The sequence below is a fragment of the Delphinus delphis genome, chromosome 9 (genome assembly GCF_949987515.2).
Source record: "Delphinus delphis chromosome 9, mDelDel1.2, whole genome shotgun sequence".
NCBI lineage: Eukaryota > Metazoa > Chordata > Mammalia > Artiodactyla > Delphinidae > Delphinus > Delphinus delphis.
The window spans coordinates 32,057,247-32,068,349 of record NC_082691.1 but is presented as its reverse complement, the minus strand read 5'-3'; the positions used below and the strand labels follow the sequence as shown (position 1 = coordinate 32,068,349).

General features: G+C 36.7%; 1 protein-coding gene across 1 annotated transcript in view; it reads left to right on the top strand.

The window, feature by feature from the left end:
* The window catches only part of CCDC126 (coiled-coil domain containing 126), a 55,109-nt gene extending 46,542 nt beyond the window's left edge, over positions 1-8,567 (top strand). The window contains exon 3 of the mRNA XM_060020381.1: positions 6,165-8,567. Within this exon, the coding sequence (XP_059876364.1) occupies positions 6,165-6,349 (185 nt within the window). The 3' untranslated portion in view covers positions 6,350-8,567. The remainder of the gene's footprint in view (positions 1-6,164) is intronic.
* Positions 8,568-11,103: the final 2,536 nt, after the last annotated feature.

Here is an 11,103-nt window from a genome sequence, read left to right as displayed (position 1 = left end):
TGGGATGATAGTGGCTTCCTGCTGTGCCTCACAATCTCTTGATTATGTTTATTGTAGCAAGAATCTTTTTATATCCAATATCTTTAGTATATTTAATAGCATTGTAACTTTTTTGTTATATTCATTCGTTTGTTTTATTTTTTAGATTCCTTTATATCCTCCTTTTGATTTTTGTATACTGTGGAATAATTGGGCTAGGTGCTATTTTGATAGTATGTGTGTTCTTATGTGCCTTTGTTTTAGCCTGTTTTTTGTTATTTTTCCCTTAAACTATTTGATTTCTTCTCCCAGAGTAGGGAAACTTAAAGCAGGAGCAGAACAACCTTAAAGGGTTTTATTTCCTAAGTCTGGTTCTTCATGTTAATCTCAACCATGATACCACCTACCAAGCATGAATCAGACATTCAGCAAATGTTCATTTCCAGCATTTGTTGACTGTCTACTATGTGATAAAGCATCAAGCTGGATGAGCTGAGTAAAAGGATATGGTATGGTCTCCAATTCCAGGTTGTTTTTAGGGGTTCTGAACCGGGTCCCGAGGTAGGAGTTCTTATTGCTAGCACTTTCAGTGATAGGGCTTTGTGGGGAAGTACTGTGGACTCCCATAGAGTGTAAATGTATAATTCCCATAACTATATAGTCACATGAAATGTAAACAGAAAATTGTAATGTGAATCTAGAGAAAGGGTGAGTTTTGCTATGTTCAAAGGGATCATTGTGGTTTTTCAACTAACTGATTTTATATCATCGAATAAGGTAATTTAGATTTCTTAGTCTTTTAAAATATTTTATTAAAACTATTGATTTTAGGGCTACCCTGGTGGCGCAGTGGTTGAGAGTCCACCTGCCGATGCAGGGGACACGGGTTCGTGCCCCGGTCCGGGAAGATCCCACATGCCGCAGAGCGGCTGGGCCCATGAGCCATGGTCGCTGAGCCTGCGCGTCCGGAGCCTGTGCTCCATAACGGGAGAGGCCACAAGAGTGAGAGGCCTGCGTACTGCAAAACAAAACAAAACAAAACAAAACAACTGATTTTAGAAAATTTGAAAGGAGGATATGTGATAATTTAGAACATTGTTAAAGTAATATATAGTTTTTTCTGATTAAACCCAACTTTTCCTTTGAGTATTTTTTTGATGGAAAACTGATTACTTAACTTACAAATTATGTTTAAAATAAAATGAATTTTTCCAAAGAGAATTGGTGTAAGCATTTATCAAAGGCTGTGGACACCACTATTCTGCAGCATCGTAATAAAATATAAGCAGGAAGCTCAGATATATGCTACATGGATTTTAGATTGGAAACGTAGTGGCCTTTGTCACTGTTATAACCCAAATTATTTGTAATAAAAAAACCTGTGTGTGAAAAAAAAAGTGTATGCATGTAGAAAGTAATAACATAAAAGGAAAAAATTGTTGTGGTAGGCTGAAGATATATATACATTTCCTCTAAAGAAGCAATAGTCAAATGCAATGTGTAGATTTCATTTGAATTCTGATTCAAGCAAATCAGCTGTAAGAAGACAATTTTCAGATAATCAGGAAAATCTGGATATGGAACAGGTGTTAAACTACTTAAATTAAGAAATTACTATAAATTTTGTTAAGCATGATAATAGCACAATGGTTAAGTTCTTTAAAAGTTAAAGGTGCATTCCGAAGAATTTACAGTGAAATGACATGATGTCTGGGATTTGACCTAAAATACTTTTGGAGAAAAAAGGTGGAAGAGGAGAGATTAACCAAGAATGGCAAAATATTGTTCACTGTGAAAGCCAAGTGATGAGAATTAGGTCCATGAGTACTCATTATACTATTCTATCTCTGCTTGTGTATGTTTGAAATTTTCCAAAATTAAAAAAATTGAAAATGTTAAAAAACAATCATGAGATACAGTATATCTACTCATCATTTAGACACCATAGAGGTAAATATATATATATATACACACACACACACATATATATATATATATATATATATATATATATATATATATTCTTTTTGCATCTGCATTGTAGTGGAAAACCCTGAATTTGGGGCCTTGGAAGCAAAAGACTGGGGTCTGAATTCTAGTTTTCCTACCTGCTAATAATGTTTACTTTTTTTAAAATAAATTTTATTTTATTTATTTTATTTTTGGCTGAGTTGGGTCTTCATTGCTGCACATGGGCTTTCTCTAGGGCAGCGAGTGGGGGCTACTCTTTGTTGCGGTGCACAGGCTTCTCATTGCAGTGGCTTCTCGTTGCGGAGCACGGACTCTAGGCACGTGGGCTTTAGTAGTTGTGGCACGCAGGCTCAGTAGTTGTGGCTCACGTGCTCTAGAGCGCAGGCTCAGTAGTTGTGGCGCACAGGCTTAGCTGCTCTGCGGCATGTGGGATCTTCCCAGCCCAGGGCTCATACCCATTTCCCTTGCATTGGCAGGCGGATTCTTAACCACTGCGCCACCAGGGAAGCCCCTAAAATGTTTACTTTTTCAGTCTATTTTATACGGGAAAAAAATAGACATGTATACTGAATATTAAAATAACTAATAACAAGTAAGGTTTGTTGAGACTTTGTGTACCACACATTGAGCTAAGCCTTACGTATCATTTAATCCTTATTACTAATGAAAATATTAAATAATGTATGGAAAAAAACCTCCTGATGTGCACATATACATATATATGTATACACACATATATATATAAAATACATATACATTACAATAAATTTGTTTGTATTTGATTTTAAAGAACCCCAACTTTTCCTTTAATTGCTATTCCTAACTATAACTAATCAGTGAGTAGGCTGTACCTTTATAATTCATGTCGCACTTCAGCTTGGTGTCAAACCTCTGAGGGCTTTAGCTTCATTTTATGTTAACATGATGGTAAGCTTCCCACCCCAGTCTGTTCTATGTAGCCTTCTCTGGCCTAGGTTGACTACTTCAAATATTATACATGAGGTGGCTGCCAGGGAAAAACAGATTCAGCAGTTAATCTTTTAATCTTGTTGCTGGAAGATTCTTTAAAATATATATATTTTAACTTACCAAATACTATTATAACTCTTGATTGAGAGGTCTTAATAAAGAAATGCCCCCTCTCCCTAATCTTTTTTTCTTTTTTTTGCGGTACGCGGGCCTCTCACTGCTGTGGCCTCTCCAGTTGCGGAGCACAGGCTCCGGATGCGCAGGCTCAGCGGCCATGGCTCACGGGCCAGGCCACTCCGCGGCATGTGGGATCTTCCCGGACCGGGGCACGAACCCGTGTCCCCTGCATCGGCAGGCGGACTCTCAACCACTGCGTCACCAGGGAAGCCCTCCCTAATCTTTTATTTTGAAAATTCTCAGTCTACAGAAAGTTAGGGAAAATTATGTGGTAAACATCATATATCTTTCCTCTAGATTCCTCATTTACTAAAAATTTTTCTATATTTTTATCTTTCCGTCTCTATACAAATATATATGCTTTTAGGGGGTACCATTTGAAACAAGTTGTACATATCATGACATTTTATCCCTAAATACTTCTTATCAAAGAATTTTTCTTATACTTTTTTTCTTGTGCATACCCACTAAACTAGAATATTTAAGTGTTCATGATGAATGACGCCAAAAGATACACTGCTTGATTTCCTCCATCACTAGACTTTCTCCAAATAGTTTTTCCCCTCACTTTATATTACTTTGATTTTTTTGTTGATTTATTTCTAATCACTTTTTACAACCACCTGCTACCACTACTCTCACTACTCCTTTCTGAAATCTGTTTTTCTTTTTTCACTTTAAGAAAATTATGGTAAAATGTATGTAACATAAAATTTGCCATCTTGGGCTTCCCTGGTGGCGCAGTGGTTGAGAGTCCACCTGCTGACGCAGGGGACACGGGTTCGTGTCCCGGTCCGGGAAGATCCCACGTGCCGCGGAGCGGCTGGGCCCGTGAGCCATGGCTGCTCAGCCTGCGTGTCTGGAGCCTGTGCTCCACAACGGGAGAGGCCACAACAGTGAGAGGCCCACATACCGCCCAAAAAAAAAAAAAAAAAAATTTGCCATCTTAACCATTTAAAAAAAATTTATTTTATTTGTTTATTTTTGGCTGCGTTGGGTCTTCGTTGCTGCACGCAGGCTTTCTCTCCTTGCAGTGAGCAGGGGCTACTCTTCGTTGTGGTGCGTGGGCTTCTCATTGCGGTGGCTTCTTTTGTTGCAGAGCACAGGCTCTAGGTCGCTGGCTTCAGTAGTTGTGGCTCGCGGGCTATATAGTGCAGGCTCAGTAGCTGTGGCGCACAGGCTTAGTTGCTCCACGGCATGTGGGATCTTCCCAGACCAGGGCTCGAACCTGTGTCCCCTGCATTGTCAGTTGGATTCTTAACCACTGCACCACCAGGGAAGCCCTGCCATCTTAACCATTTTTAGATGTACAGTCCAGTGGCATTAATTATATTCAATGTTGTACAGCCATCACTACTACCTAAAACTTGCATCACCCCGAACAAGAAACTCTGTAACCTTACCATTAAGCAGTAACTTGCCATTCCCCCCCTTCCCCTGGTCTTTGGTAACCTCTAATCTACCTTCTGTCTCTACGTATTTTTCTATTCTAGGTAGTCCAAATAAGTGGAATCATACAGTATTTGTCCTTTTTTTGTCTGGCTTATTTCACTTTGCATAATGTCTTCAAGGTTCATCCATTTTGTATTATGTATCAGAACATCATTCCTTTTTATGGCTAAATAGTATTCCCTGTATGTTAATACCACATTTTGTTGATCTTTTGATCTACTGATGGACACTTAGGTTGTTTCCACCTTTTGGCTATTGTGAATAATTCTGAAATAAACATTGGTGTACAAGTATCTCTTTGAGTCTCTGCTTTCACTTTTTGGGGTAGATACCTAGGAGTGGAATTACTGGGTCACATGGTCATTTTATGTTTAGCTTTTTGAGAAACTGCCGAACTGTTTTCTGTGGTGGCTGTGCCATTCTATATTCCTACCAGCAGTGTATGAGGGTCCCAGTGTCTTCACATTTTTGCCAATGCTTATTTTCCCTTTGTTTGATTATAGCCATCCTAGCAGACATAAAGTGGTATTTCATTGTGATGTTGGGTATCTTTTCATGTGCTTACTGTTCATTTGCGTATCTTCTTTGGAGAAATGTTTATTCAAGTCCTTTGATGATTTTAAAAATTGAGTGGTTTATCTTTTTGTTGTTGGGTTTAGGAGTTCTTTATATGTTCTTGATACTAAGCCCTTGTCAGATATATGATTTGCAAATATTTTCTTCCATTCTCTAGATTGTCTTTTCACTTTCTGGGTAATATCTTTTGATGTCCAAAAGTTTTAAATTTTGATGAAGTCCAATTTATCTGTTTTTTCTTCTGCTTTTCCTGATAGCTTAGTAACAGAACCATCAGCAACTTTATGAGTTGTTGTTAAATTATTTTTCCCCTGATCACAGATTAGGGTTTGAGCTGTGTTTTTTGGTCCAGGACCAACAAAAAATAACAATATCAGTTGCCACTGACTGAATACATAATATGTGTTAGGTGCCATTGGGAAACCTGAGAAAAGAGGATTCTAGGGAAGCAAAGGGTCAAAATTTCATTCTTTCCAGGTAAATTCTACTAAAACCCTTTAACCTCCCAGAGAGATTAGAAGATACAGTCTTCCCCATCATTTTCTAGTCAGAACTAGTATCTGTACTGCACTGATTGGGTTCCTGGCATCTGCTCTGGATCCTAGGCTGCCCCTAAACTTCAGCCTGTGGAGGTTCCAGGTTTCTTGTTTCTACATTTCCTTGAATTTCTTAGTTAGCTCAGCTAGCTTTTTACCTTACCTGCCTAGTCCACAGTTGTCTTTTCAGACTAAGAAACTCAAAGTAAATGGGTTCCTTACAGAGAGACTAACATTTTAAACCAGCCTTTACATCTGTTTTATTGCACGAGAAAAGTAAGTTTCCCTACGTTTATAACTCTGAAATTCCGTTAGGAAGCTCTGTATGTGATGCTATTCATTAAAATAGGCTTTTTCTATGTGTGGTATGAGTGCTTTCCCTCTAGTATATTTCCTTTCGGATGACTTGATAATTGTTCACTTTTCCCCTCAAACTATGAAAACACAAATATTAAGTGCTCTATCAGTCTTTAATATGGTTTATTCTCATTTTTTTTCCCCTAGCTGATTTAAAAAGAACAATTGCTGTCCTTTTGGATGACATTTTACAACGTTTGGTAAAGCTGGAGAACAAAGTCGACTATATTGTTGTAAACGGCTCAGCAACCAACACTACCAATGGTACTAGTGGGAATCTGGTGCCTGTGACGACAAATAAAAGGATAAATGTATCAGGCAGCATTAGATAGCAGTTGAAGATCAGCTTGTGCTGCTACGTTCACCGTGGATTATATCCTATGGCAGAAAAGCTTTTATATCGCTGGCTAGCATAGAGTAATACTTTACAATAAAACCTCTATGCATTTTCAAGGAATATGCTGGATTCATGGAACCCTAATTCTGTATATAAATCTTAAAAGTTATTAGTTTGCTTTCAGGCACAACTCTTCAACGCTGTACTATATCCTTAAAGGGAACTTGGTAACATGGTTGATTGTAGTAAGCAGGTAGGTGATCTTTGTATAAATCTTTGTGTTTGAGATCAAGTTGGAACAAAAACACTGAAAGACATGGATTCATTTCTATAAAATATTTATTTAAATATATGACTTGTTTTTCAGACAAGTGAAGAATATTGTTACTGAATCATTCTGTCATTTGTTATCAGTAGATGTGACTGTTTGACTAATACTATTAGAAAATGTGCTTACTTCCAGTACTTACTATATTTTGTTATTCAGATTATGAGCAGAGAGAAAGGAAGTATAATGTTGAAAATAATGTTTTGAAATCATGACCCAAAGAATGTCTTCATTTGCACTATCCCTTCAGAATAACTGGAGGTTAATTATTTTTAAAAATTACATTTATAAGAGTATAATCTTGAAATGGGTAGTAGCCACTGTTTGTAACCTATTCTAAACATTGGGACAATTAAATAACATTAAAATAGTAATTTCTAATCTCATACATAACATTTTCTTATATACTTATGTTCTGAAGAATAAAAGATTTTTATGATGAGATTAAAAGTAAGTATTAATTCATGATTTTCATATACATGAATGTTAATTTAAAAGTGTAACCCTTTGATTATGTTGTCAAGAAAGCACATTATTTCCATATTCCGGTAATTTTTGCTTATATTATATTGGCAAGGGAGAGAAAAACTGAGATATTTGTGAGACTGGGACTCTTAAGGACTTTAGCCAGATGTATATAATAAAAGTATTTGTGTTGCATTAAATTGCTTGGAAAATGGTAACATAGTACGTAGAATATCCTGCTTTATGAAATTTTGGATTTGTATAATAGATACGTTAGATATTCATTTTATATAATGAGCACTTAAAAATAATTAAGAACGTTTAAAATGTAATTTAAATTATGAAGATGGACTATCTTTTCAGGAAAACAGCTCTTCTATATAGCACAAGAGATCTTAATCTTGGGTAATTCTACTATAGAGAAAAGTACACCTTTATTTAAATTTACCTTGTAGCAAATTTAATTGCCATATGGTGCCCTATGTTTCATAGTATTTATTCTCTATAACAACTGCTTAAGTGCAGCTAGCTTCTAGATTTAGACTGTATTGAATTTAGTTTTGGATATTGTATTGTTCATTATTACAATGTGCTACCAGACATAGTAGCAATAATTATAATGTTTTATTAAAGTAAGTATGAGAAAATATTTCATGAAAGATATCTTTCCAGACTCTTCCCTGTACCCTACCTTTATGTGAAGGAATTATTTATATACCATTTCCGGGTAAAGTTTGGAATAATTGTTCAGTCTCATTAGATGCTGACATTTTTGTTTTTGTTTTCAGGGATGAAATAAAATGTATTATTTGTACTTTACAGTGTTATCATAAATTTTTTCTTTAATGGTGATTGTGCATTTAATAAATGGTAAATGATTAAAAGGAATCTTAGATAATTTGGGTTTTGTTCCATGAATTCCAGATAGCTGTTTCAAAGAGAAAAATGGAAGATTGCCTTGTCCAGGTTAGGAGAGTCTGAGTTTAGGGACTGATGGGAACAAATCTGGGGATTGTGATTGGAGGTGGTTCCTAGGCTTGAACTGTCAAGTCGAAGTTTACTGGTGAGTTTTTTTAATTTAAACTTAAATTTTTTAATTTTTATTTTATATTGGAGTATAGTTGATTAATAATGTTGTGTTAGTTTCAGGTGTACAGCAAAGTAATTCAGTTATACATAAACGTGTATCTATTCTTTTTCAACTTCTTTTCCCATTTAGGTTATTACAGAGTATTGAGCAGAGTTCCCTGTGCTATACAGTAGGTCCTTGTTGGTTATCTATTTTAATAGCAGTGTATACACGTCAATCCCAAACTCCCAGTCTGTCTCTACCCCCCACCCTTCCTTCCTGTTAACCATAAGTTTATTCTCTACGTCTGTGAGTCTCTTTCTATTATGTAAATAAGTTCATTTGTATCTTTTTTTTTTTTAGGTTTTGCTTATAAGCTGATATCATATATTTATCTTTCTCTGACTTACTTCACTTAGTATGATAATCTCCAGGTCCATCTGTGTTGCGAAAATGGCATTATTGCATTCATTTTAATGGTTGAATAATATTCCATTGTATATATCTAACACACCTTCTTTATCCATTCCTCTGTTGATGGACATTTAGGTTGCTTCCATGTCTTGGCTGTTGTAAACATTGCTGCAGTGAACATTGGGGTGCATGTATCCTTTCCTTTTTTTAAAAAATTAATTAATTAATTAGTTGATTTTTGGCTGCATTGTGTCTTTCTTGCTGCACGTGGGCTTTCTCTAGTGCAGCGAGCAGGGGCTACTTTTTGTTGTGATGCACGGGCTTCTCACTGTGGTGGCTTCTCTTGTTGTGGAGCACAGGCGCTTGGCGTGCAGGCTTCAGTAGTTCTGGCTCGTGGGCTCTAGAGCACAGGCTCAGTAGTTGTGGCGCACGGGCTTAGTTGCTCTGCGGCATGTGGGATCTTCCCGGACCAGGGCTTGAACCCGTGTCCCCTGTATTGGCAGGCAGATTCTTAACCACTGTGCCACCAGGGAAGTCCCACATGTATCCTTTCAAACCATGTTTTCCTCCAGATATATGCCCAGGAGTGGGATTGCTGGATCTTATGGTAGCTCTATTTTTAGTTTTTTAAGGAACCTCCATACTGTGGCTGCACCAGTTTACATTTCCACTAACAGTGTAGAGGGTTCCTTTTTCTCCACACTCTCTCCAGGATTTATTGTTTGTAGACTTTATGATGATGGCCATTCTGACTGGTGTGAGGTGATATCATAGTTTTGATTTGCATTTCTCTAATAATTCGCGGTGTTGAACATCTTTTCATGTGCCTCTTGGCCATTTGCATGTCTTCTTTGGAGAAATGTCTGTTTAGGTCTTCTACCCATTTTTTGATTGGATTGTTTGTTTTTTTCATATTGAGCTGCATGGGCTGTTTGTAAATTTTGCAGATATTAAATCCCTTGTCAGTTGCATTGTTTGCAAATATTTTCTCCCATTCTGTGGGTTGTCTTTTTGTTTTGCTTATGGTTTCCTTTTGCTGTGCAAAAGCGTTTGAGTTTAATTAGGTCCCATTTGTTTATTTTGTTTTTATTTTCATTACTCTAGGAGACAGATCAAAAAAAGATATGCTGTGATTTATGTCAGAGAGTGATCTGCCTATATATTCCTCTAAGAGTTTTATAGTATCCAGTCTTACATTTAGATCTTTAATCCATTTGGAGTTTATTTTTGTGTGTGGTATTAAAGAATGTTCTAATTTCATCTTTTTGCATGTAGCTATCCAGTTTTCCCAGTACCATTTATTGAAGAGACTATCTTTTCTCCATTGTATAGTCTTGCCTCCTTTGTTATAGATTAAATGACCATAGGTTCGTGGGTTTATTTCTGGGCTTTCTATCCTGTTCCATTGATCTATATTTCTGTTTTTTTGTGCTGGTACCATACTGTTTTGATGATTATAGCTTTGTAGTATAGTCTGAAGTCAGGGAGCGTGATTCCTCCAGCTCCGTTTTTCTTTCTCAAGATTGCTTTGGCTATTTGGGGTCTTTTGTGTCTCCATACAGATTTTAAGATTTTTTGTTCTAGTTCTGTGAAAAGTGCCATTGGTAATTTGATAGGGATTTTATTGAATCTGTTGATTGCCTTGGGTAGTATAGTCATTTTGACAATGTTGATTCCTGCAATCAAAGAACAGGGTATATCTTTCCATCTGTTCGTATCATCTTTGATTTCTTTTATCAGCATCTTACAGTTTTCGGAGTACAGGTTGTTTGCTTCCTTAGGTAAGTTTATTCCTAGGTGTTTTATTCTTTTTGATATGATGGTAAACGGGTTGTTTCTTTAATTTCTCTTTCTGATCTTTCGTTGTTAGTGTGTAGAAATTCAACCAGTTTCTGTGTATTAACACATTGTTGACTGGGGGATTTTTGCAGAAACTAACACCTGTGGCTGGCGATTTGTAATGTAAGTGAATATTGAAACACCCGTGTTTGAGTAAATATCAACAACTTTTTTTGCACTTAATGTATTTATTTGAAACTTCATACATGTCATACTAAAGCATTCTAATATTTCATTAGAGTGTGATAGGCAATATAGCAGGCACCTCTGTTCAGGGGAACAGAACATCTATTACAAATATACTGTGTTTCACTGCACTTTCCCCTGGAAGAGCAGACTCTATACTTTCCGGTGGCATTTTTTGTTAGTCCTGTGGGTATTATTTCCTCTAAAATATGTTCTTTTATTTTACCTGATAGTCAACAAGGTGGATCTTTGTTGGGAGCTCTTTTAGAAACGCCACAAGAAGGACCAGGTGCGGGACTAACACTATATTCACCAGAATGGTCAGTTACCCATTCTCTAGCTACTGCTAACAAAATTTGCTTGTAAGTCATTTTGTTCTGTACATTAAGGCTACAGTAAGTTTTAAACGGCTCTAGGTGTGCGTGCTTCAGTAGTTGCGGCGCACGGG